The sequence below is a fragment of the Neltuma alba genome, unplaced genomic scaffold (assembly GCF_004799145.2).
Source record: "Neltuma alba isolate B1F8T4 unplaced genomic scaffold, ASM479914v2 tig00011404_pilon, whole genome shotgun sequence".
In the NCBI taxonomy this organism is placed as follows: Eukaryota; Viridiplantae; Streptophyta; class Magnoliopsida; order Fabales; family Fabaceae; genus Neltuma; species Neltuma alba.
Genome location: NW_021636091.1, coordinates 15,286 through 42,182, shown reverse-complemented (window position 1 = coordinate 42,182; position 26,897 = coordinate 15,286). Strand labels below are relative to the sequence as shown.

The 26,897-nt window shown below is 35.2% G+C and overlaps 2 protein-coding genes across 5 annotated transcripts; both read left to right on the top strand.

Annotated features, from left to right (window-relative positions):
- The first annotated feature begins 107 nt into the window (after window positions 1–107).
- Window positions 108–4,494, top strand: LOC114712959 (cellulose synthase-like protein D3). Its single transcript, XM_028897527.1, has 3 exons — window positions 108–973; window positions 1,651–2,458; window positions 2,549–4,494. Exons 1-3 carry the CDS (start codon window positions 108–110, stop codon window positions 4,304–4,306), a joined length of 3,432 nt encoding a protein of 1,143 aa, XP_028753360.1. The 3' UTR covers window positions 4,307–4,494.
- Window positions 4,495–10,316: 5,822 nt separating this feature from the next.
- LOC114712957 (probable low-specificity L-threonine aldolase 1) lies at window positions 10,317–14,792 on the top strand. Of its 4 annotated transcripts, XM_028897522.1 has the most exons (11): window positions 10,339–10,371; window positions 11,106–11,203; window positions 11,770–12,223; window positions 12,895–13,006; window positions 13,224–13,274; window positions 13,501–13,572; window positions 13,636–13,768; window positions 13,873–13,931; window positions 14,056–14,156; window positions 14,252–14,318; window positions 14,529–14,792. In XM_028897522.1, the coding sequence occupies exons 3-11, from the start codon at window positions 11,781–11,783 to the stop codon at window positions 14,565–14,567; spliced, it is 1,077 nt and encodes a 358-aa protein (XP_028753355.1). In that variant the 5' UTR covers window positions 10,339–10,371; window positions 11,106–11,203; window positions 11,770–11,780; the 3' UTR covers window positions 14,568–14,792. The 4 variants fall into 4 exon arrangements, with proteins under 4 accessions (XP_028753356.1, XP_028753355.1, XP_028753357.1 ...); XM_028897523.1 differs by lacking the exon at window positions 11,106–11,203 and having other exon boundaries at window positions 10,317–10,371; XM_028897524.1 differs by lacking the exon at window positions 11,106–11,203 and having other exon boundaries at window positions 10,353–10,371; window positions 11,776–12,223.
- The last annotated feature ends 12,105 nt before the right edge of the window (window positions 14,793–26,897 follow it).

The following is a 26,897-nucleotide window of genomic DNA, read 5'->3' as shown; positions in this document are numbered from 1 at the left end:
GACTTTTAATTTACCATCTTTATAATGCTGAAATTAATCTCTTTTGGAACATTACTGATTTGCAGGGCATAAAGATTATCAATCTTAGTCCCTAAACATCCCTAAACATGGCGTCAAAATCATTCAGGGCTAGCCGATCATCCCTGTCAACAAGTTCTGATGCGCCCGATGGCCAGAGGCCTCCTCTACCTCCTACTGTAACATTTGGTCGGAGGACTTCATCTGGTCGATACATCAGTTACTCTAGGGATGATCTTGACAGTGAGCTAGGTAGTAGTGATTTCATGAATTATACAGTGCATATACCGCCAACCCCGGATAACCAACCTATGGATCCATCAATCTCACAGAAAGTTGAGGAGCAATATGTATCAAACTCTCTTTTCACAGGTGGGTTCAATAGTGTTACACGAGCCCATTTAATGGACAAAGTAATAGAATCTGAAGCAAACCACCCTCAGATGGCTGGTGCAAAAGGATCTTCCTGTGCAATTCCTGGTTGTGATTCAAAGGTGATGAGTGACGAACGTGGTCTTGATATTCTTCCTTGTGAGTGTGATTTCAAGATATGTAGAGATTGTTATATAGATGCTGTAAGAACAGGAGGTGGAATGTGCCCAGGATGCAAGGAGCCATATAAAAACACAGAGTTAGATGAAGTGGCTGTGGAGAATACGAGGCCTCTTCCCCTTCCTCCGCCAAGTGGAATGTCTAAAATGGAGAGGAGATTGTCCTTGATGAAGTCAACTAAGTCAGCACTAATGAGGAGCCAAACTGGAGACTTTGACCACAATCGGTGGCTGTTTGAAACAAAGGGGACCTATGGCTATGGAAATGCTATATGGCCAAAGGAAGGCGGCCTTGGGAATGGAAAAGAGGATGATGTTGCTGAGCCAACTGAATTCATGAACAGACCTTGGAGACCACTTACGAGGAAACTGAAAATACCTGCTGCTGTTTTGAGCCCATATCGGTATAGTTTATTGCTCTTAACCGTGAACTTCCTTTATTTCCTTGTAAAACTGGATTAAGCATTTTATAAGACATTGCATTTCCTCTTGGTTCAGAATGATTAAGTCCTATACATTCTATTTTAATTAATGTAATATCATGATTGGAATCAACAATGATTTCCTTGCAAAAAATTATATTAATTTTTTAGACCACTGGGTCTGCATGCTATTGTTGATTGTAAACAATTGGCTTACAGTGATCAATTTTTAGGTAACCAATCTCACATAATGGCAACTAACTTCGTTAGTGGTGTACTTGGACTCTATTTGGCAAATTAATATTAGAAAACCATGCTTGATTTTTGTTGGAAGGTAAAATAAAATTAAGCTTGATGGAGTGTTTCTTTAGGGTCTATTTCACGAATTAATTTAAGGGAGGAGGTTATTTTTTCAAGCTTTCGAATTGCTTAAATTGGAAGATGCATTTGTTTGGAGTAGCTGTTAAATGTGGTTGACCTCATTAATACGCTACTAAATTTATATTGTGGATAGCAATTAACTGCAAAATCTGTTGCATAACATACGTTTCTTTTTATTTTATTCTGTTCTATTTTTTGCTTCCTTGAACCTGAAATACTATATGCTTTCGTTCACGTCCCTGACCATGGCCTTTTTCTTCTTCCGTTTGTTTTTACAGTCTTCTTATTTTAATTCGCATGGCTGTTCTGGGCTTGTTCTTAGCATGGAGGGTCAATCATCCAAATAATGATGCAATCTGGCTATGGGGCATGTCTGTTGTTTGTGAGATATGGTTTGCTTTTTCGTGGCTTCTGGATCAACTGCCCAAGCTATGCCCAGTTAATCGTGCCACAGATCTTAATGTCTTGAAGGAAAAATTTGAGGCACCCACCCCAAATAATCCAACTGGAAAGTCTGATCTCCCAGGAATAGATGTCTTTGTTTCTACTGCTGATCCTGACAAAGAGCCACCACTTGTCACTGCAAATACCATCTTGTCTATTTTAGCTGCAGATTATCCTGTTGAGAAGCTATCTTGTTATGTGTCTGATGATGGAGGTGCACTTCTAACTTTTGAGGCCATGGCTGAAGCTGCAAGTTTTGCCAATATATGGGTACCCTTTTGTCGTAAGCATGATATAGAGCCCAGGAATCCTGAGTCGTATTTCAATTTGAAAAGAGATCCTTATAAGGATAAAGTGCGGTCAGATTTTGTCAAGGATCGTAGACGGGTGAAGCGTGAATATGATGAGTTCAAGGTCAGGATCAATAGTCTTCCTGACTCTATCCGTCGCCGATCAGATGCCTATCATGCAAGAGAGGAAATCAAGGCCATGAAACTTCAAAGACAAAATAGGGAAGATGAACCTGTTGAAAGTGTGAAGATTCCAAAAGCAACTTGGATGGCTGATGGAACTCATTGGCCTGGGACTTGGTTAAATTCTGCACCTGAGCACTCTAGGGGTGATCATGCTGGTATAATACAGGTATTTGAAAATTCCTAATATAATTCTGTTCGATTTTGAAATTATTTTTGCATATGAAAATGAGTATATTATTATTCATCCATGATGCAGGTGATGTTGAAACCTCCCAGTGATGACCCTCTTCTTGGAAATGCTGATGATACAAAGCTCATTGACTTGACTGATGTTGATATCCGTTTGCCCCTTCTTGTTTATGTTTCTCGTGAGAAGCGTCCAGGTTATGATCACAACAAAAAAGCAGGGGCTATGAATGCCTTGGTTCGAGCATCAGCTATAATGTCAAATGGCCCCTTTATACTCAATCTTGACTGTGATCATTATATCTACAACTCAAAGGCAATGAGGGAAGGTATGTGCTTCATGATGGATCGTGGAGGTGATCGCATTTGTTATGTCCAGTTCCCACAGAGGTTTGAGGGGATTGATCCCTCTGATCGATATGCTAATCATAACACAGTTTTCTTTGATGTCAATATGAGAGCTCTAGATGGACTTCAAGGTCCAGTCTATGTGGGAACTGGGTGTCTTTTTAGACGAGTTGCCCTTTATGGTTTTGACCCACCTCGTGCAAAAGAAAACCACCCAGGTTGTTGTAGCTGCTGCTTTGGCCGTCGCAAGAAGCATTCCTCGATGGCAAACAACAATGAAGAGAATCGGGCATTAAGGATGGGTGATTCTGATGATGAAGAGATGGATCTTTCAACATTCCCCAAAAAATTTGGAAACTCAACTTTCCTCATCGACTCTATTCCAGTTGCAGAGTTCCAAGGCCGGCCTCTTGCTGATCACCCTGCTGTGAAAAATGGCCGCCCACCTGGTGCTCTCACCATTCCCCGTGATCTTCTTGATGCATCGACAGTGGCAGAGGCCATCAGTGTTATCTCATGTTGGTATGAGGACAAAACTGAGTGGGGAAACCGTGTTGGATGGATCTATGGTTCTGTTACTGAAGATGTGGTTACTGGATATAGGATGCACAATAGGGGATGGAAATCTGTATATTGTGTGACCAAGCGTGATGCCTTCCGTGGAACTGCTCCAATCAATCTCACAGACAGGTTGCATCAGGTGCTTCGATGGGCTACTGGCTCTGTTGAGATATTCTTCTCTCGAAACAATGCCCTTCTGGCTAGCCCAAGAATGAAGCTTCTTCAACGAATTGCATACCTTAATGTCGGCATTTACCCATTCACTTCCATATTTCTCATTGTTTATTGTTTCCTTCCTGCACTTTCCCTCTTCTCGGGCCAGTTCATTGTTCAGACGCTCAATGTTACGTTCCTTGCTTATCTCTTGACCATCACTGTGACTTTGTGCGTGCTTGCTATCCTTGAGATTAAGTGGTCAGGTATTGAGCTCGAAGAATGGTGGAGAAACGAGCAGTTTTGGTTGATTGGAGGCACTAGTGCCCATCTTGCTGCTGTGCTCCAAGGTTTGCTGAAGGTCATAGCAGGGATCGAAATCTCCTTCACATTGACTTCAAAATCTGGAGGTGATGATGTTGATGATGAGTATGCTGATCTCTACATTGTGAAATGGACATCCTTGATGATACCACCCATCACAATCATGATGGTCAACTTAATAGCGATAGCAGTTGGGGTTAGCCGAACAATATACAGCGTCATACCGCAGTGGAGCCGTCTGCTGGGTGGCGTCTTCTTCAGTTTCTGGGTCTTAGCTCATCTGTATCCATTTGCAAAAGGTTTGATGGGAAGAAGAGGACGGACGCCGACCATTGTTTTTGTATGGTCAGGGCTGATAGCAATCACTATATCTCTCCTATGGGTTGCAATCAATCCTCCTGCTGGTTCTACCCAAATTGGTGGATCGTTTCAGTTTCCGTAATAGATCATTCTTTTTTCCCCCCCTTCTCCTTAATGTTGAATCTGTCCTGAAAATTTCTTATTTTACCATTCTTTTCTTCTTTTTTACTTTAAGTACTGTGCTCATGAATTTTGTTTATCAGTTATTTATGTAATGAGTAAAGATTAATGGCAACTGAGACTTCTGGCCAAGGCTTTTATGGCTACTAACCCGCATGATCTCTTGAATAAATCTGCATTTGCATCACACGTACAGACACAAGCACAACCTTCTGTGGGAGGGAGAGAGACCTGGAGGTGGAGTTCATGTTGGTAGGGTCCGTGGTTTCTCAGAATCCCCTAATATTTTCCCAGAAGCCTACATTTAACTCGGGTCTTTCTTCTTCTTCTTCTTCCTTTAATCTTTTGATATAACCACTTGCTTGAGCCAAATTCGAGCATTGTCGGACTTAATCAAAGTGATTATGATTCTTTTTATGGGATTTTTTTTTCCCGCATTATATAGATTTGAATTTGAATTTGAATTTGAGATTTCGGTCAAAATCTTTCACAAGGATTTGGCTCAATAGAAGGGAAGGAAGGGATGGATTTTAATGGAGAGAAGTGAAAGTGAAGAGAGAGGAGGGATTTTAATATTATTGATCAAAAGAAAAGGGATTTTAATATTATCTTGTTTGGTTCAGAAAGAGAAGGGAGGAAAAATATTTTTATGTGGACAATTTTATTCTCATTTTATTTAAGTTGTTTTTCAGACTTTTTAAAATGTTTAATAAAATAGATTTATAAATGACATTTAATATATAAAATTATAATTTTATAATTATAAAAAAAATAAATGTAATTATAATAGACAATCAACATCTAAATCTTTGAGACAAGAAGTTTTATTTTCTTTCCAGGTATGTCGTTTTGTGTCGGAAAAATTTTTTTTTCTTTAACATGTGACTGGAGTATTTTGCATTGTATATTATATAAAAATGTTAAAAAAAAAAAAAAACAGATTTCGCTCTTTACAAATAATAGAAACTAGCTTATTTCCTGTCATCCACACTTTGCAGTACCTTTTTAAATAATAGTCAATAAAGAATTTCATTGAGACAAATGGACAAAACTAAAAGCAATTTAATAAGATATGGAAAGGGTGAAGGAGGTTAGAGTGGATAGTTTGGGAACATTAAATATAATTATGGGTATATTGGTCATAATAGAACAAAAATATTAAAACTCCCCTCCAAATCCCCTCCAAAGGGGAGAAGAGGGGAAAATTTCCCCTCCCCTCATACAAATTTTACAAAGCCAAACAAAAGGAGGGGAGCAAAATCGCCCCCTTTCTTTTCCCTTCCCTCTAAATCCCTCATACCAAAAAAGCCTTATATTTCTTCAACACACACTCACTATTACACATAGATCATATATAGAAAGATTGAGATTAACACCTAATCAATTAAGTGATGACTAATATGTCAACTTGAGTTGGTTCTCTTTTTTCTTAGTTTTACCAACTTGACCTTTGAGAAAGTTTTATATTTTTACAAGTTAAAATGAATATAATAAGGTAACCATGAAATAAGAACTTAGATTAAAAGTTTAGGGTAAGTTTAACAGATTTTTCACAAAAATTGCAAATCTCTTTATGGTTATAATTCAGGTTATATATTAACTTTTTTATTTTGGTTTGATTAAATTATTGGTCAGCTAAGTGTTGGTTTTTGTATGCTGTTGGAATACAACGAACTTGGAGTTTTCTTGTTGGGGGAACAAAATGAGGGTTAGAGCCCAATTTAATTAACTAAATCACAAGGGCATTAGATCCCATACAATCACCAATTTAATAACGAACTTGAAGTCTACATGGAAGACTCTGTGGTGACGGCCCAATGTAGTGAAATGATGAGGACTGTTTATACAGATGATTCGTTTGAGTTATGGGAGCTTCAATGGGCCTCCAACATAATCCATTAAAAACTGATTTTGGAAAGGGCCTTCAATGAACTCATACTGCTCGGTTTGGATGTGATGACAAAATCATTATAGGTTGGGTTTAACTAAAAGGGTTAGTTCATAACAACATGACAAACAAATATTTGAATGCTTGGTGAGAGAGGTGTCCTCATTTACTCCCAATAATGTCTTAAACGGGATTACCTTAAACATGAGAATACTTGTGCTTATAAGAAATGATCAAAGATGACAAAGGAGACTGGGTTATGGGATTCAAGAAAGAACCTTAAACTCTACCCTGTCACAAATTGCTGAGATTATGCCTATTAGAGCTGGCCTGGAGGTCTGCCAAAATCTAAATATTTCCAGCGTTTAGGTATTCACAGATTCTATAGAACCTTTCAGCATTCTGATAAAAGTCTGGGCCCCCAATGCTCCAATCCTTCCACATTTTCTTCCCATACTTTTTTCCTCTCAACTTTTCCTTCTATTCAAACATGGGGTTGGTGTTAACTGAACTAGTTTTGCTATCAACTGTTTATGAGAGTGTTAAAAACACTATTTTTGGGCATGTGCTTTGAAGTACCTGGGCAGAGATCATGTCTGAAGGATACCTAAAAGAAGATGGGTCTAAGTATTTAAAAAAAAAACAGCAACGAGGAGGAAAAACTCAAATAAAACTATTTTCAATTAAAAAAAAATACTTTTACGCGAGTAAAAAAAAAAAAAAAAAGTGAATAGGGCACATGGCAATTGGGCATATTAAACCGGAGAAAAACAAAGAAAAATTAAATATGTGTAGAGAGAGAGAGGGTTGAAGAAGAACATAAAAATAAGCAAGAGAATATCAAAAAAATGCAGCCATATGATGACGTTATAAGGAGAGAGGTAGGAGACAAATTGCATATGAACACAATAATGTAGTTGAAAGAGTGAGATGCATAGGATCTGCCCAAGCATAGCAACTTGGTACTTAAAAATGTTAGTTAACTTGTGAAGAGAATCCATGTATGTGGTCCAATAATCCATAATTAATTTTTTTGGCCAAATCCATAAATAATTAGGTACATTATTTATGGCTTGTGTGTGTGTATAATACTAGTATATGCCATAAATTATTGTATCAATATATGTGTGCGTATATATTTATGCAAAAATACGCCTTTGATTTTTTATCTTTACACAAAATTTCATTTTGATCCCTTAATTTTGTAATATGCAAGATTGTGATAGGGATATAAATTCAGATAGTAAACTCAAATCGTAAACTTATAAAAGTTTACTTTTATTAATAAATTGGTATCAAAAGTATATAACTAGATAATTAAAATATAAAATATGACAATAATTTCATTTAAATATATTTTAATCTGAATAATTGGAATTAAATCCGCAAACATTCATAATTTACCATATTCTACAAAGAAATTTCTATAAAATTCATATATAAAGTCACTAAAGGTCATTAAACAAAAAAAATTTAGCTCGTGTTTAAAAACAAATCGGCACAATTTCTTAAAGTAAAAATGCAAAAATGGTAAACTTGATTAGTCAACATGCAAGTTTAACCAAGTTTACAATTAACATGAGTTTAAGAGTGAATTGACACGATTTTGTTAACTGAAAACATAAAAATATTAAAGTCAGGATGATAAGGTGTCTTTTTGGTCATGTAATCTTAACAGTTTCATTTAATAAAAAAAAATGGTGACATTAAAACTGTTGAATAATACACAAAATATGCAATAAGTAATTCTTTTTGAAATATGATCAACCTCATATATTGAATATTAATATCCATCCATCCTCATAGATGTGATATGATCAACCTCATAATAAATAAAAATTTAACTATGATTTTATTGATCTAATATTTGCATGGTTAATTAAATATTAATATCCATCCTCATAGTGATGTGCGTTTTGAGAATGCTAGTTGTGACCTTTTGACGTTTTGTATTGTGATAGGCTCAAAGTGGCTTTCCTAGTTTCTGAGTACTACATTACATAATAAAGCTCATGAATTATTCGGTTCTTAATATAAGACCCTGTTTGATTTTTATTTTGATCCTAAATATAAGACCCTAATCCACCTTGTCTCTCATATTTATGTATTTTTTTTCCAAGATAGTCCTTCTAATAATTGTAGTTCTAGCCAATATAGTTGATTAGTATGGATATTTTAGGAAAGACAATACATATTTATTATAAATAACTAATTTAACTTCTTTCCCTAATCTTCTCAAATTAATCAACTAAGTCTTATAATTAGGACTGGAGGTAGCATATTTTACGGTTGGTAGGTACTCAAAGATTCATAACGAACTTTTGATAGCGCTTCTTCTAAATAAATAAATAAGGCATTGATCTCCTCGAGGTCAAAGTCACAAATGAAGATATTTTCTATTCATAAGACATAAGCTCCAGTTCCAGAGGAGGAATTTTGGCCCAAAAAAAAAAGTTTCATGGGAGGATTTTAATTTTTTTTACTAATGAGATTAGATTTAATGAAAAGAGTTAGTTTTTATAACGTGACAAATCAAGATAATTAGTTTTTCACATTATGACTAACTAAGATCTGAATTCCCGTTAAAAAAGATGCTCATATTTAGTGCAGATAGTACTTTGAATAATATTAACTTCAATAAAAAAATGCCTTATGTGTAGCCAAAATTTTTTTTTCTTTTTAACTTTTATACTTCAAGTTTAATATTTTTACATTTTCAACTTACAAACTCTATCATTATAATATCAACTAATTTTTTCACGATATATATAGAGGATATAGGTCATGATCGATTCCTTTTTCAAGTAGATTTTTTGATTAACCAAATCATGCATACCCAGAAAAATTAATTAGATTATAAAAATTGTTCAAAAATATCTCAATGTTCCATGGTTTTGGCCTCTATTAAGTAAACTAATAAAAGCATAATAATTATCACTTCACCACTCCTTTCAATAATTTATAAGGGGCTCATGAAAATGGTAGAGAAATAAAAACGCCCATCCATCATAAAAATATTACAATACAACTTATATTGTCAATTACAAAAAAAACCTTTTAGAAAACAACCCTAGCTCTTCTATATTATTTTCGTTTCAGTTTTTTTGTTAGATGAAATAGAATTTCAAGAAAATTGTGAGAAAGTTCCTCTTCGAGAATTTTTTTCTTTGTAAAGATTTGAATTGAGCGGGAGCAACTTATCTTTATAAAGTGTAATGTTAGATGCAAATGTGTTCTGTTTTACATATAGATGAAAGTATTTTACATATATCTAAAAAAACAGTTGCGTTTAAGCAAATTTTATGCATTTTTTTAATAATAAACATTTCAATGGATATTAATTCATTGTTGCTTTGTAGGCGCCTACGATGATGGTCCATCACTCCATCCGTTATCCCTAAAAAGAGAAAACACTTGTATTTAATAGTCAGCAGCCACGATAGAACCTGGAGACAGAGCTACAAGACAAATTGGATAAGGACAGAGCGCTGGTGGGTGAATTCTGAAATGGGGAATTTCATAGAAACTGGTTGCTGTTATAAATGAAAAAAAAAAAAAATAGAGAGAAGAATCATACAGAGAAAAAGAGGATCAACAAGAGAGAGTATTTCTCATTCCATTTAAGAGCGCTCAATACATTATACACGGCCTTTATTTATAAGCACAGCTTTACGTCTTTGATAGAATCTACAGATTACATAATAATATGAGATAATTATGAAAAACAGACATAATAGGAGATATTAGAGATTATAAGAGATATAAGAGATAATAGGAGATGTATAAACATCTATATAAAGACATTATTATATTCATAACACTTGCTAATATTAACTTTATATTCAAAAAAAGGGACCAAAACCTTGTGGGGAATCCATGAATTGTGGCCCTAGATTTTTATTTTCATCGTCACTTCTTCATCAAACAACGTGCCCCATTTGTTTGTTTCTATATAAAGCATGCAATTAGGAGGCTTAAAGTGAGAAACTTGAAGTCTTAGACGTAAGCGAGCATTTTTCTTCTCTAGTTCTCAATTCTCATCCTTCCGCCTGCAGCTCCGGGTTCGTGCTATTTTCCTCAGTCTTCGTGCTTTTCATGATAAACTGCTCGGATTTGCGAAGTTTCGTACACTCGAAAAGGTAATGATAATCTCCGATGTCCAAATATGAAGAAACTTGTTTCAATTTTGGAATCTTCCCCCTTTTTCTGGTATGTTGCTGTCCATTTGTTCAATATAAACTTGTGTTTATATTGTTAAATTACAGCGTCGGAGTATCTTGTTGGTTAATGAAGACTGTGTGTTTTGGCTTTTAATTCAAGAGATTAATATGGCTATGATAAGTTAGTCGCCTAGACCATGGGTTTTGTGTTGAATTACCTCGGAATACGATCTGTTTTCCGCAGTCATAAGCTATTAAGTTCCAAATTATTGTATATTTAATTTCAATCTTTCCTTTTAAGGAATTACAACTCGTATCTGTTCATCACTGAAAGTTAAAATGTATCAATGGCCCAAGCTAAGACTTCGCCCATGACGATCAGCTACGTTCAACACAAACTGATCTGGGTTATACTGCATTCTGTTGCTGTGCTCTGTTTTTGGCTCTATATTAAAAAGAGAATTGTTAAGAAGTTTGATATAGAGCTTCCTGTAAATGATTTTCATGACATTCAAAAGAGAAAATCTAGATTTTAATTTGTTGTAATTCTTGTGATGTATTTGGAGATGATAATAGTAAATTGATACGTTACTTATGAAAATATAATGTAGGATAATTATATGAAATTTTTCCTTCTTAAGTATGTTGTGTATTTTTAGTTTTGACGATTCAGCAAAAGAAAAAAAATTTGATCACCCTCCAATCTCATGCAGGCTCTGCCGCTGATTTAAGAGCTTGTTTGATAGAGTTCACGCCTACTTGGAGTATAAGAAGTAGGTCATTGCAAATTGCAGTTTTATTGAAGTTTCTGGTACTTACTAAGACTTCGCAGCTTTTCGTTTTCTTTCTTTGTTATGTAGGTGGTTGAATTATCCTTTTCTACTTCCAGTTTTGTAATTCATATGCTCGGATTCAAATTTTACCTTAAAAAAGAACCATATATATGGAAGAATATAATTTCAAAATTTTGCAGTTCCCTCTTCCATGTGTCACCCATTCTCTGTAGCTATCAGATGCTTGTATATCAACTGTATTTTCTTTTGCTTGCTTCTTCTTCTTCTTCTTCTTCTTCTTCTTTTCCACAATGAATATCACGTTTAATCCAAGGCATTTTAGCAAATCAAATCAAACTTTCCAATGATCTTTAGAATTTCTATATAAATGAGGAAGCGGACCTCACACATTTTGCTGAGTTCCGGTTCCATTCTTATCTCGAGAGAATATAGTTTTTGGTTGGTTGTTATCTTATTTTATAATGGAATCTGTTGATGATTTTCCTTCTGCTCAGTTAACTGTTGTACTCGTTTGGAATTTGGTGGGAAAATTTCCGTGTTTCCTTTTGGAAATATATGCTAATGTTCAGCATGGTGTGCTTAGTTTCAGAGAAAATGGTAACTAGGACGGTTGATTTTCGGTCAGACACAGTGACAAAGCCAACAGAAGCAATGCGAGCTGCGATGGCAAATGCTGAAGTGGATGATGATGTGCTAGGCTCTGACCCAACTGCTGCTCGCTTAGAAAAAGAGATGGCAAAAATAATGGGGAAGGAGGCAGCCTTGTTTGTTCCATCAGGGACTATGGGAAACCTGGTGAGTGTGCTTGTTCACTGTGATATCAGGGGAAGTGAAGTGATTCTGGGAGACAATTCCCATATTCATATTTATGAGAATGGAGGCATTTCCACAATTGGAGGGGTACATCCAAGAACTGTGAAAAATAATAAGGATGGAACCATGGACATTAATTTGATTGAGGCTGCCATCAGAGATCCAAAGGGGGAGCTTGTCTATCCAACCACTAGGCTTATCTGCTTGGAAAATACCCATGCAAAGTAATCCCACTTTTCCTATTATTTACTTTCCTTATTTTTGCCTTATAGCTGTATCACAATGATGTTAGATTGATTTTATGCCCTTGCACTTTGGGATGTGCATATTTTGTGACTTCATTGATGATTCGATTAACATATTCCTTGATATAATCCAATCACATGCCATCACATTAGATTTGACTCTATAACTGAAAATTTTGGTCAGTTTTTTATGCTACTTTTTCATTGAAAGAGCAATCTGGTGTGTTAGTGATCCATTTTACTTGTTCGCCTAGGTGTGACTGCAGTTGTCCTGTGGTTGAAAACCAAGTTTAGTGTCCAGTCCTAGTCAACACTTGTCATTTTAGCTAGGTGTGATTAAGAAGCAGTTGTATCTTGATTAATAGTGATTGTTAGCTGAGGTGTGACAACAACTGTTTCATGGCAAAGGCCTATGTTTGAAGCCAAGTCATAGTCAACAAGGAGCCCTTGAGCTAAGTGCGATCAAGTAGAAAGAATTATGCCTTCAGTAATAATACTGACATTTGGTCTAATGATAAATTCTCAATCCAACATCAGCACGATCGATCCATCCCAATGTTCACCCTTAAGTTGCTTTTACTACTGTCTCTGGGCTCTGAAAATCCCTTTCCTTTCTAAACTGATGGAAATTAAATTACTCTTGACTGCAGTTCTGGTGGGAGATGCCTTTCTGCAGAATATATAGACAAGGTTGGAGAATTAGCTAAGAGGCATGGACTGAAGCTTCATATTGATGGAGCTCGTATTTTCAATGCATCGGTTGTGAGTACTTTATGGTTTGGCCATAATTTGATTTTACAATGGATGGTAAAATTAAGCTGGACAGAAAAATGTAAGTTTTGGTAAACATCTGCTATGAAAAGATCGTAAATAATACATCTGGTTATGTTAACTATAATGAAACTTCTGAAGCTTACACAGATTGCCTTATAATAAGCAGTGGTTGGATCGCTTACTAGAACACATTTTGATGTTTCAGGCACTCGGTGTTCCTGTGGATAGGCTTGTCCAAGCAGCAGATTCAGTTTCAGTATGTCATATGATTTCTTTTCGTTTTGGTCCGGCTGAGACGTCAGCATATTCTCTTGGCGTTGGCTGTGTTAGATGTTTCCATTCATAATGTTTCAGAAGACTAATCTATTAAGACTGTTAACCTCATTCATATCAAATTTGCACTCTGTTTCTTTTATGTTTATAATTCTAATGCATGAAAATCGAATTAACAAAGTTTTTGTTTCTTCCAATATATGAATCAGGTTTGCCTGTCAAAAGGCCTGGGTGCTCCAGTTGGATCTGTTATCGTTGGTTCCAGTAGCTTTATCACTAAGGTACTCTAAACATTAATGGCAGTCATTTTCCTACAGTAAGAACTTGACGTGTGTGTTATGTAGGCTAGGCGGCTCCGAAAAACCCTAGGTGGAGGAATGAGACAGATCGGCATCCTTTGTGCTGCGGCACTAGTTGCTGTGCAGGAAAATGTTGCAAAGCTAGAGAGCGATCACAGGAAAGCTAAACTTATGGCTGGTAAATTTCCTGCTCCATTTCCAAATTAATCTGAAACATGTCCCATCTAAATTGCACTCACTTTTTTTCGATTTTGATCAATTATCTTTGTCCCTCCATTTTAGAAGGACTGAACCAAATTAAAGGACTTAAGCTTGATGTCAGTTCTGTGGAGACCAATATTGTGAGTATATTATACAAAAGCAGAACCCTGAACTGTGCATTATTAGTCTAATCTCACTACTTTGCTTTGAACACATATTCCTATATTTTCTTATGGCTTAACTGTAATGAGCTACTGGTACCAGATATTTATTGATATTGAAGAAAGCTCAAGAATTACAGCGGGAAAGCTATTCAAGGACTTGGAACAACGTGGTATCCTTTTGATGCTGGAGAGTTCTAAAAGGTCTGAATCCACTTTCTATTATTCTTGGTAGCTCACGAGTTCCTGTTTTAATGGACAATGTGGGTTATGAATCAATTAATGTTTGCAATCTGCAGATTGAGAATTGTGATGCATCATCAAATATCAGCAAGTGATGTGCAGTACGCCTTGTCATGCTTTCAGGTTTTGTTGTCTCATTCCTTTTACTAACATTCCAAGACTAATTTTATTTAGCACTTGGTGTCCCTACCTCAACCCACAACTATTAGGACCCTCCTAAGTGGGCCCCACCACCCAATTGGGTCCCACCACCCAATTGGGTCCCAGTAGCTGTGTGTAAATGGGGCCCACGGACGTATGCACGCATACTGATTAATCTGTTGAATGCTGCAGCAAGCTGTGAAGGGGGTGCAAAGTGAAAATGGCATCTAGTCAGAAGAATTTGAGTTTGCTGCTTTTAATTATATATGATTCCATTGGGTTATGTGAACACATACGTAGATGTAGACCTTCCTGTCTCTCTTAATGGGTCTTATGGAACGTATGTAAGAACAATTGGTCCCAGCTATGTTTTAATAAATCAGATTGAATGAATATATTGTGCCCAAGTTATTTGAGATTATATTGGTAAAGAAGGTGTTCTTCAACTTGCCTTAACTCCCTGCACTTTTATAGTAACTTAATAAACATGGATCAATGTTCTTGTGAAGTTGCAATGAACTTTTATTTCACGTATCTATAATGTTCATGTTTGGGATAGCCTTGAGAAGTTTTAGAAGCTAGTTGGAACTGGAAAAACTAGTTGGATGAAATGATGTCCGGGGTGGTTTTGAGGACAATTGACTTTACCCGTTACTTTGAACTTGAAATAATTTTCTAACTTCTAGCTTTTGGCATTTCCTTATATTTGAACCTTTTGAAAATGACTTTGATATATTATTTAAATAAATTTCTGTCAGACTAATTTTTTTTTTCTATAAAAACTTATTCAAACCATAAATCATAATATAATAATTGATTTTTTACCCAAATTTTTATTTGCGAAAGTTGACTGGGAGTCAATTTTACTAACGGTAGGCATGATATTAACAACCACTGCACAGTTGAATCTACAATAATACTGGCTTGAGCATAGGGGGAGGGAGCTGGTGACTTGAGAGTTCATGCATGTTTGGAAACAAGTCGGAAAACTTGATTAAAGAAGTGTTTGATAACTTCCAAATCATAGTTTCAGAAGCACTTTTCCGTAAAATGAGATAAATTTCTCCACATATTTACTTCGTAAATCACAAAAGCACTTCTGAAACCATGGTTTGGTTTCTATCCAAACACCCTTTAAAACCATGTTCCGGCAGAAGCACTAAGTTAGATAGTGTGTTTGGTTTTGCTTATATCAAAACGTGATTTTAACTTGTTTCGACTCATTTTCAAATACAGTTTCAGATGGATAAGTATGGGTAAAATGTTAGGTGAATAATATGAAATTATAAAATATTTGAAAAATGAGTTGAGTGATCAAATTTTGCAAAATTAACTGTAAACTGAATCTACATCTTGTTTGAAAAATGAGTTTTTGGTGTAATTTACAGCTTATTTTGGGATTTTTACCAAAATGCTATGAACAGTGAAATAAAATACCAAAATGCTACAGCGCGGAAAGATATTACTGAAATGCTACACTTGAAATTCATCACCAGGAGATGAATTTATAAACTTCATCTTGCCCAGAATGAGTTCTTCAATAAAGTGGAAAAATTTGCAAATTCATCTGGTAGAGATGAATTTGTAAAGTTCATCTTTGAGTGATGAACTTCAGAAAAAGTACTTTTGTCCTTTTCTCCCCATTTCCATGCGTATGAGCATCCTCTCCCTGTATAAATATCTCAGAACCACTTTTGTCTAAGTTAAAAAAGTAATTGAACTCTTTGCATGCGTCTGAAGCTAGGAAGAATATTAAGTCATCTCATCTCCCTTGCTTGTGAAGCTACAGTAGCGTCGTGGCTTGCTATATATTTTGCATCTCCTCTTACGCCCATGAATGCGTCTGAATCGTCCGAGCTTTACTTATACATTTTGCATCTCCTCTTATGCCAGTAGCCCATGAATGCGTTTGAGTCCTCCGCATGTTGAGCTATCTTTCCGTGTTGTAGTATTTTGGTATTTTATTTCACTGTTCATAGCATTTCGGTAAAAATCCCGCTTATTTTCCAAGATTTATAACTGAATTATTTAGTATTTATCTTCTAAGATTTATAACCGTATTATGATTTAGTCATTTAGATCGAGCAAAAGGCATTTTCATCTATCTTATGTTTCCCTCGACATGTAAAGACCTTGAGACTGTCAGTCCAAAAAAAAAAAAGATCTTGAGACTGTCAGTCCCAAAAAAAAAAAAAAAGATCTTGAGACTGGTTTGTCGTGTTGCAATTTGAGTTACTTATTTGTCATTATTTTCTTTACAAAGCACTTATGTGTCATTTTCTTAATAAAAATTGTGTAATTTATATGATAATTTAATCAAAATTTGTATAGTATAGGCTAAAGTATAGATTTTGTTCTTTAATTTTGTACAAGTTTTTAATTTGGTCATTTAACTTTAAAAGTATACTTTTAGTCTGTTAACCTTAAAATTGTTTAAAAATAATGATGACATTAAGATCTTAAATATTGATCAAATATTCTTAAATGTTAACATGTTAAGTTTATTTTTTTTAAAATTGAAACTTTGTACAAAATTAAAAGACTAAATATTATCTCTGATCCTTAATATAAGACCTCATTTGATTTTTATTTTGATCATAAATATAAGACTTTAATCTATTTTGTCTATCATATTTATATATTTTTTCTCAAAATAATCTTTCAAATAGTAGTAATTTTAACCAATACACTTGATTAGTAAGAATATTTTAGAAAAAGATAACACTTATTTATTATAAATAAATAACTTAATTTATTTTCTTAACTTATTCATATTAGTCAGCTAACTCTTATATTTAAAACAAAAGATAGTATATGCTTTAGCCTATAATATATTATTTGTCAATATTCATATATCGTCAGCAGTTATTTCTTCTTCGTGTTTTCCTAATGCTACAATTGCAAACTTGCCTGCATATGACTATGTGATCGAGTGAGTGAAATTTAAATTGTCAGTTGTAATTAGAAATAATTCTTTTAAAGATGTTTCCTACAGTTACACAAACGAAATGATTTGTTGTTGTACTCCTCTGGTCCTATATATAGGACCTAATTGTTGAGCTAGTTTTAGTCTTAACACTCATTTCTCATATTTATGAATTTTCTCTAAATTATTCTTATGGATACTTCCTCAACCATAATCAAGTAGAAGAAAGAGGGGGTATTAAGAAAAATGATTATGATATTTTAAAAAAAACGTGTCACATTTCTTATAATTAACTAACTTATATAATTTTCTTAATCTAATCAAATTAGTTAAATGGGTCTTATATTAAGAACCGAAGGAGTATCTCTTTTTCCTAAATATGCAAATTTGTGTCGATGAAAAAGAAAGGATAGAATGATCTGAATATAATACTACATCTAGTCATTAACATAAAAGTCTTAACCTTCAATTTGATTTTAAATATAATATTTTAATCTACTTTATTTCTTATATTAATATTGTAGAGATATGATATGATTTGATATGTAAATATTATGTAATTATGATTAGGATTTGATAGGATATGATATTATCATAATGAGCCATTAATGCAGAGGCTCCTCTCACTTGTATATATATGTGTATATTCTAATCAATGAAATACAAGAGAATTATTCTCCATATTATTCTATTCCCTACATGGTATCAGAGCGTGGGAATTTTCTTTCTGGGTGTTAATTTTCGGTTATTACTTTCTGGCGTTCTGTTTCGTTTCTGGCGCATCTCCGGCACACTGTTTGTGCAATTCAGTTCTGTTTGCAGCTCCCTGTGTAGCTGTTGGCCTTTTCACTGCTTTGTGTTCCTGTGTAACACTCTTTCGCATTCCCTTTGGTTAGTGCACTTCATCTATGGCGGAAATTAAATCTGTCTCGGAGCTTGTCCCAACTATTACTAAAATTACTGATCACAAGTTGACTTGGGTAAATTATTTGGATTGGAGTAAAACCATTCGCCTCTATCTGCGGAGCATTGAGAAGGAAGACCATCTGACTGATGATCCTCCAACAACTGATTCCAAAAAGACCTGGTTGCGGGATGATGCACGGCTATTTTTCCAGATCCGTAATTCCATTGACAGTGAGATTATTCCCTCTATTAATCACTGTGAATTGGTTAAGGAACTAATGGATTATTTAGATTTTTTGTATTCAGGAAAAGGAAATATCTCTCGTGTTTACGAGGTCTGCAAAGCTTTCTATCGTTCTGAAAAACAGGATCGTCCTCTCAAAGCCTACTTTATGGACTTTAAAAGGATGTATGAAGAACTGAATGTGTTAATGCCTCTTACTGCTGATTTGAAGGTTCAGCATAAGCAACGGGAGCAAATGGCTATTATGAGCTTTCTTACTGGTCTCCCACCTGAGTACGACACAGTTCGGTCTCAAATCTTATCCGGATCTGAAATTTCTGACCTTCAAGATGTGTTTTCCAGAGTAATGAGAGCTGAGAATCTCTTGCCACCAGCTGCTAGTATTCCTACAAGTGCCTTGCTCAGTAAGGGCACCTATGAGACTCGTAGTCCCATTGATAACCGCGGGGGGCCTACCCGTGGTGGTTCGAAGCAAGGGGGAGCCCCTTCTGACTCCAGTGGGGTAGTGTGTTATTACTGCAAAGAACCGGGGCATACAAAACGCACATGTCGAAAACTTCAGAATAAACAGCAACGGAATAACTCTGCCCACGTGGCTACACAAGCCAGTGACACAGTCACGATTTCTGCTGCTGAGTATGCCCAGTTAAAATCTACTACACCGTCTGTGAGTGCCGCAGCTACAACAGGTAATAATGCTACTGCCCTTGCTTCTTCTTCCTCAAAGTGGATCATAGATTCCGGGGCTACTGATCATATGACAGGTAACAGCCATCTCTTCTCCTCTTATAATGCTTTTGCCAATCCGTCAAGTGTTTCCATCGCTGATGGTTCCCAGTCTCAAGTTCTCGGTTTTGGCACTGTTAATCCCACACCCTCTATCCGTTTGTCATCTGTGCTAAATGTTCCTAAACTTGCTTTTAATCTCCTATCTCCCAGTAAACTCACCGTCAACTAAACTGTTGGGTCTCACTTTTTCCTTCTCATTGCTTGATACAGGATCTTTTGACGAGGCGGATTATTGGTAGAGGTTATGAATCTGGCGGGCACTATATACTGGATGATCGGGTGTCTCATGCGGTAGCTTGCGCTAGCAGTCATTCTCCCTTTGAAGTTCATTGTCGATTGGGTCATTTGTCTCTATCTTCTCTTAAGAAAGTTTATCCTCAATTTCAGCATTTGTCGTCTTTAGATTGTGAGTCATGTCAGTTTGCCAAGCATCATCGTCTTCCTTTAGTGTCTCGTGTCAATAAACGGGTTTCATCCCCTTTTGAGTTAGTCCATTCTGATGTTTGGGGTCCTTGTCCTGTAGAGTCCAAAGCAGGGTTTAAATACTTTGTTACATTTGTTGATGATTATTCCCGGACAACTTGGTTATATTTAATGAAACATCGTTCTGAATTGTTTTCCCATTTTTGTGCCTTTTGTGCTGAGATTAAAACTCAATTTAATGTTTCTATTCGCACCTTACGAAGTGATAATGCTAAAGAATATCTCTCTGCTTCGTTCCAATCTTACATGCTTCAAAATGGTATACTTCATCAGTCGTCTTGTGTCGATACACCAGCTCAAAATGGTGTTGCAGAAAGAAAAAATCGCCACCTACTTGAGGTGGCCCGTGCACTTTTGTTTCAAATGCAGGTTCCTAAACCATTTTGGGCTGACGCGGTCTCCACTGCCTGCTTCCTTATTAATCGAATGCCTTCCTCTGTTCTTGATGGTAACTCTCCTTTTTCTACCCTCTTTCCTTCTAAGCCTTTGTTCCCTATTGCTCCTAAGATATTTGGGTGTGTCTGTTTTGTGCGGGATGTACGTCCATCTATTTCAAAGTTAGACCCGAAGTCTCTTAAATGTGTCTTCCTTGGATACTCTCGGGTCCAAAAAGGTTATCGTTGTTTCTCACCTACTCTCAATCGTTATTTAGTATCTGCAGATGTCACCTTTCAGGAGTCCACACCATATTTCTCGCATTCTTCCCCACCTGCTCCACCTGCGGAGGAGGATGACCTTCTAATATACTCTGTCACCTCACCATCACTGTCGTCGCAAGCACCCGCTCCCGCACTCGTTCAACCATTTGATCGTGTGTATACACGACGGTCAAAGGAGATTACTACCGCCACGCCAGCTTCTATTCCTCCCTGGTCCGCCTCGCCCTCAGATCCTGAGTTGAGCAACACTGAACCTCGTTCTGACCCTAATCCTGAGACACCTCCTGTTCCAGACCCGGATGCCTCTCTTGATCTACCCATTGCCCTTCGCAAAGGTAAACGTACTTGTGCCCATCCTATTTCGTCCTTTGTTTCATATGACCGCTTGTCTCCTGTGTCCAGTTCCTTTGTTGCCTCCCTAGATACTATCTCTGTGCCCAGAACTATTCGTGAAGCCTTGGCCCACTCAGGTTGGCGTGCTGCAATGGAAGAGGAGATGGCGGCCCTTGATCGGGCTGGTACATGGACCCTGGTCGATTTACCGGCGGGTAAAAAAGCCATTGGATGTAAATGGGTGTTCACTCCGAAAACTAAGGCTGACGGCACACTTGACCGCCTTAAGGCTCGCCTTGTGGCTAAAGGTTATGCACAAACCTATGGCATTGACTATTCCGAAACCTTTTCTCCTGTTGCTAAGCTCTCATCTGTCCGTCTGTTCATCTCTCTGGCTGCTACTTATGATTGGGATCTACATCAATTAGACATTAAAAATGCATTCTTACATGGTGATCTTCATGAAGAGGTCTATATGGAGCAACCACCTGGGTTCGTTGCTCAGGGGGAGCATGGGAAAGTATGTCGCCTTAAGAGGTCCTTGTATGGTTTGAAGCAAAGCCCTCGTGCATGGTTTGACCGGTTCAGTACTGTCGTACAGAAATTTGGCATGAGCCAAAGCAAGTGCGATCATTCTGTATTTTATCAAAGAACAGCGGCTGGCATGATTCTCTTGGTGGTATATGTAGATGACATTGTGATCACAGGCAGTAATGGTTCGGGCATCTCGTCCCTCAAGTCCTTTCTTAATTCCCACTTTCAGACGAAGGATCTGGGCTCTCTGACATACTTTCTAGGTATTGAAGTTATGAGAAGCAAGAAGGGCATATTACTGACACAGCGCAAATATGTTCTTGACCTCCTGAAGGAAACTGGAAAGTTGGGAGCAGCACCGACTAAGTTTCCTATGGTTCACAACCCACTCCTTGACGCTGATGGGAGCATACCACTCGATGATTCTCTTGATGATGAGAAACGGATGCTTGAGGCTCAGAAGAGCAAACCATTTGAGAATCCTGAGAGGTACAGGAGAATGATTGGCAAGTTAAACTATCTCACTGTAACTCGTCCGGATATTACTTATCCAGTCAGTGTACTAAGCCAGTTCATGGCATCCCCGACTGTCAGACAGTGGGAAGCCTTGGAGCACGTGTTACATTATTTGAAGGGATGTCCAGGTCGTGGGATATTATACAAAAATCATGGCCATACAGACATTGAGTGCTTCTGTGATGCGGATCATGGTGGATCAAAGGCCACGAGACGGTCTACTACAGGATACTGTGTCTTTGTGGGTGGGAATCTGGTGTCCTGGAAAAGCAAGAAACAAAATGTGGTGTCCAGATCGAGCGCAGAGGCAGAATACCGAGCTATGGCACAGTCTGTATGTGAGATAATCTGGATATATCAGCTATTAAAGGAAGTTGGCCTCAAAACCACTTTGCCAGCAAAGTTGTGGTGTGACAATAAGGCTGCCCTACATATAGCCTCCAATTCTGTGTTCCATGAACGTACCAAACATATTGAGATTGATTGTCATTTTATCAGAGACAAGCTTAAGGAGAACTTCATCTCCACTGGATATGTGCGTTCTAGTGATCAATTAGGCGACCTTCTAACTAAAGCTCTAAATGGGACTCGTGTTGACTATCTATGTGACAAGTTGGGCATGCTTAACATTTATGCTCCAACTTGAGGGGGAGTGTAGAGATATGATATGATTTGATATGTAAATATTATGTAATTATGATTAGGATTTGATAGGATATGATATTATCATAATGAGCCATTAATGCAGAGGCTCCTCTCACTTGTATATATATGTGTATATTCTGATCAATGAAATACAAGAGAATTATTCTCCATATTATTCTATTCCCTACAAATATATTTTTTCAAGGTAGTATTTGTAACAGTTGTCCATATTAAAAGTTTCACTTGATAGTTCTAACTAATATATAAAATTAATAAGAATATTTTTAAAAAATAACCCCCTATTTATTATAAATAACTAGCTTAATTAATTTTTTAATCTGCTTAAATTAATGAATTAGTTTTTATATTAAAGATATGGGGTAATATTGAAGATAGTGAGATGGCTAAAACTTAAATTTATCAAATAATGTAAAAACACCACCCACTAAAAAGTACTAAAATATTGCAATAGACTATAATAGTGAGATGAAATAATGGAACATAAAACATAATCCTCTGGCTCAAAATATAATACCTATTTTATGGTAAAATTACACTACAAAATATATCTTATATTAAGAACTGAAAAATTATTAAATAATTGATCCTGCAATCAATAATATTTGAAGTATAAGTTATCTTGAGAATTGTAATTAATACTGATTTATAATAAAGATAATTTATTTTTTCAGGAGATGGAACTATGAGAGATTACAGGTGCAATTTTAGGAAAATTATATAATAATTTAAAAATAAAAATTAAATTAAATTAAAACAAAATAATTTGTCTAGGAAAGATTGGTAAAAAAATTTTATTTGAAAATTTAATTGGCTAAAAAGACTTGAACTTGAATGAGTACAACTATGATCTATGAGTGCAATATATCTTCTATTGTGTATAACATATCATTAATGATGTGTAATAATTATTAATACCGAAGTCATTTGCACACAAAGAAAGATTAGAAATTCTTACATGAACTTGGTCTGTCACGTCATTTGTGGTGTGACCAATCACAAGCTAACAACTCAACTAATTTTCATCCTAGTTGGCTGATGATTCACTTGCTCCTAATCAATTTAATTTTTTTCCAAACAAATAAATAAACCTCTAAATTCTAGGGAAAAAACTCATCACCAAGGTTCAACAGAGATAGTGAAGGGGTTGAAGAAGTATGCCCTAGCCGAGCCTTCCAAAATCTTCTTCGTCGGCAGGGAGTATGTAGCATTGCTGTCAGAGAGTCCCTAGCATCACGGTGAAGAGTCCATAGCTTTGCTACATCTTTGATTTCAGTTTCACTTCTAGCGTGCTTTCTTCCTACGGCATCTCTCGTGTCACGCGTTCTTCATACTTGAATGGCAATCCCAAGTATTACGTCAAGTTTTTCTTTTGTCCTCTACATGGATAAATGGACCACCATGGGATGGGGACATGGTTTATTGTTAAATGGAAGATATTTATGGGCGGTAAGGTCTTGTTCTGGATTGACGCAGAGTTGGTGGTGTCTATTTAATTAATGCCTTCTTATAGGAAAATGTTAGATGGGAAATTAGTGTTAGATTTATAAGCTATATGTATGATTTGCTACATATTTTGTGACTGTTCCATCAAACCCATGCTACTCAGACCTAATGTTTAAGAAATAGACAATGTTTACCTAAGAATTTACCGTCCTTCTTATGCTTTAACTTTTAAAGTTTCTTTCATTATACTCTAAATTCACCCCCCCCATCTTATTAGATTTTCTCTATGGTAGTTGTAATTTTTCCATAGGGAAAAAAATATCTGGTGGGTATTTCCTGTAGATAACTGTTCCTTTTTTATGCCCAACTAGATTAGTGTTAATAATATCACGAATAAAAATGGTTTTGGGCAAACAAAATTGATAATTAACTAATAGATACAATGATGTCATATTTTTTATTTTGTAAATGTTTTCTCTTTCCTTCTGTATTTCACAACCGATTATATCTTAGATGCTATATCGTAGTGTGTGTGTGTGTGTGTGTGTGTATATATATATATATCAATACTAGGGAAATGTATCCAAAATGATATCATCGTATAATACTTTAATACTTGACATAAGAGCCAACTCATTTCATCCGATATATAATAATAGTATTAGATATCACTTTATATACTTAATATAAATATAAGAGCTAGTTAGAAATTAGATTTGGTTATATATATAAAACTCTATTCTACTTTATCTTCCAAATTTTTATAAGATTATTTATTTCTATTTTCAGAGTTGAACATTTTGAAACATATGCTGAAAGAAAGGTACTCTTCCGAACCTTAATATAGGACTTAATTGTTGAGTTGGTTTTAGTCATAAATATAAGACTTATTTTTTATATTTATCAATTTTTTTAAATTATCCCATAAATACTCCCTCAACTATAATCAAGTAGAAGAAGAAGAGAGAATATTACGAAAAATGATTATGGTGTTTTAGAAAAAATATGTCATATTTCTTATAATTAACTAACTTATATAACTTTCTTAATATAATTAAATTAGTTAAATAGATATTATATTAAACATCGGAAGATTCTGGTAAAAAAAAAAAAACATCGGAAGAGTATCATTTTAATTTAGTTGAACTCTGACCAACACCGGCACTTATATAATGTCTGCAATTTGCACTTACGTAGTTTTCATAGAAGGGGCTTTTAATTCAAAGCTTGAACTGTCAACTCAAATTTGTAGACTCGTAACCTCTGATTATCTTCTCTTTTACATTTATGTTTTTCTTCAATTTAATTAATTTTACTTTTTAGACTGACTTTCACGCACCAACTAATATTTTGAACAGATGGAAAAAAATAAGAGAAATTCTTGTATGCACCGAGAGCACCGCCATTTGCGATCTTCCCAATTTGACGAAAGTCACGTAACCAGCTCAGAGAAATTCAATCTCACAAGACATCACTGGTCAGAGTCAGAGAAATAAAAAGTCATGGGTCCCACAAAAAGATTTATTTAGCAATTTTCTCTCTCCGTCAATTTAATGCCTTTGTCTTCCTCCCATTTTCACTTCCAACAATGTCCCAAATCTGTCATCTGTTCAAATTTGAGAACCGCCCCGGAAAACCTTCACAAGTAACCCCATTCCACCAACGTGCCCTCCCAGTAATATATTAAAAATATTTATTTATAAAATTTTTACTAAGTTAATGTTACAAAATGACAAATACATAGGTTTATATATATATATTAAATTTTTGAGTGGAAAAAACTATTTTTTTACTTAGTAAACTTTGATTGTTATTGCAATTTTGCAAATTCTTTTAAATTTTAATCCACATTTAGATAAAATTTTTAACTTGTCAATTTTTAATTAAATTGTGACACGCACATGCTTTTATAGCTGATCTTGAATATAAAAGTTAGATAACTAATTTATAAATATTAATAAATTTAGTTGTATTAATTTTCATAAAATATTTTTAAATCATATGCATTATAACCGCATTACCTGTTCATGAAAATTTTGTTACTATATATAATAAATAAGAATACTTTAAGGAAAAAAACTACAAACTTGATAAATAAAATAAACTAAGTCTTACATTTAGTCCAAAAATGAATATCTTATCAAGCTGTTATATCTAAAATAAAGATAATATTTTTTAAAAGACAAAACTTACATCAATTTACTTATAGTAATTAGGTTGATCCGGTCAAATCTTGTTATATGTGATTTTTTATGCAATATGCATATATCCATTGGGTCCATTTTGTCAATTTATTTATATATACATATGCATATAAATGTTTAAGGTGAAAAAATTTAATAGATGTGAAAATATATTAATAAAACTAAAATTTTATAATACCGCTGAATTTTATTTAAATGTATATCAGATATGAATAAATATTTTAATATATAACTATGTATTCATTATTTTGTAACATTAACTTATTAGTTAACATAAGTGTTGTAAATAAATATTTTTTTTCCGAATACTGTAAATAAATATTTTTAATATAACAATTAATATATTACGGGGAAGCATGTTGGTGTCCTGGTGTCTTAGTAGAATGAAAAAGGATGACGGTTCTTTAGTGTGGTTTTCTAACAGCAGAGCGATTTGGCGATTTTTTATAGAAGAGAAAAGAGGGGCATTGTTGGAAGTAAAAATGGAAGGAAGAGAAAGGCATTAAATTGACGGAGAGAGAAATTATTAAATATAAATTTTTGTGAGACCCACAACTTTTTATTTCTTTGACCAGTGATGCCATGTGAGACTGAATTTGTCTTGAGTTGGTTTCATCTGATTGTAGAGGTCATAAATGACGTGGTGCTACCAGTGCACACAAGAATTTCTCTAAAAAATAAAAAAAAGATTTTGACGATGCTCATAAATCTCTTTGTTTGAAGAAAAACCATACCCTGTGTCCTATATGTGCATAAGAGCTAGATTTAACTAGTTTACTGAAAATTAATGAAATTGGCTAATTTTATTATTTGTAAAAAAAGTGTGCATGGATTTTTCTAACAGAGCTCTTTTAATTA

Bases quoted from the DNA above. Each gene is read 5' to 3' on its own strand.
- LOC114712957 (XM_028897523.1), top strand. From the start codon at position 11,781: ATGGTAACTAGGACGGTTGATTTTCGGTCAGACACAGTGACAAAGCCA. The intron at 13,573-13,635 runs GTACTCTAAACA...TGTGTTATGTAG, and splicing joins CCAGTAGCTTTATCACTAAG to GCTAGGCGGCTCCGAAAAAC. The intron at 13,769-13,872 runs GTAAATTTCCTG...CCTCCATTTTAG, and splicing joins GAAAGCTAAACTTATGGCTG to AAGGACTGAACCAAATTAAA.
- LOC114712959 (XM_028897527.1), top strand. From the start codon at position 108: ATGGCGTCAAAATCATTCAGGGCTAGCCGATCATCCCTGTCAACAAGT. The intron at 974-1,650 runs GTATAGTTTATT...TTGTTTTTACAG, and splicing joins GCTGTTTTGAGCCCATATCG to TCTTCTTATTTTAATTCGCA. The intron at 2,459-2,548 runs GTATTTGAAAAT...TCCATGATGCAG, and splicing joins ATCATGCTGGTATAATACAG to GTGATGTTGAAACCTCCCAG.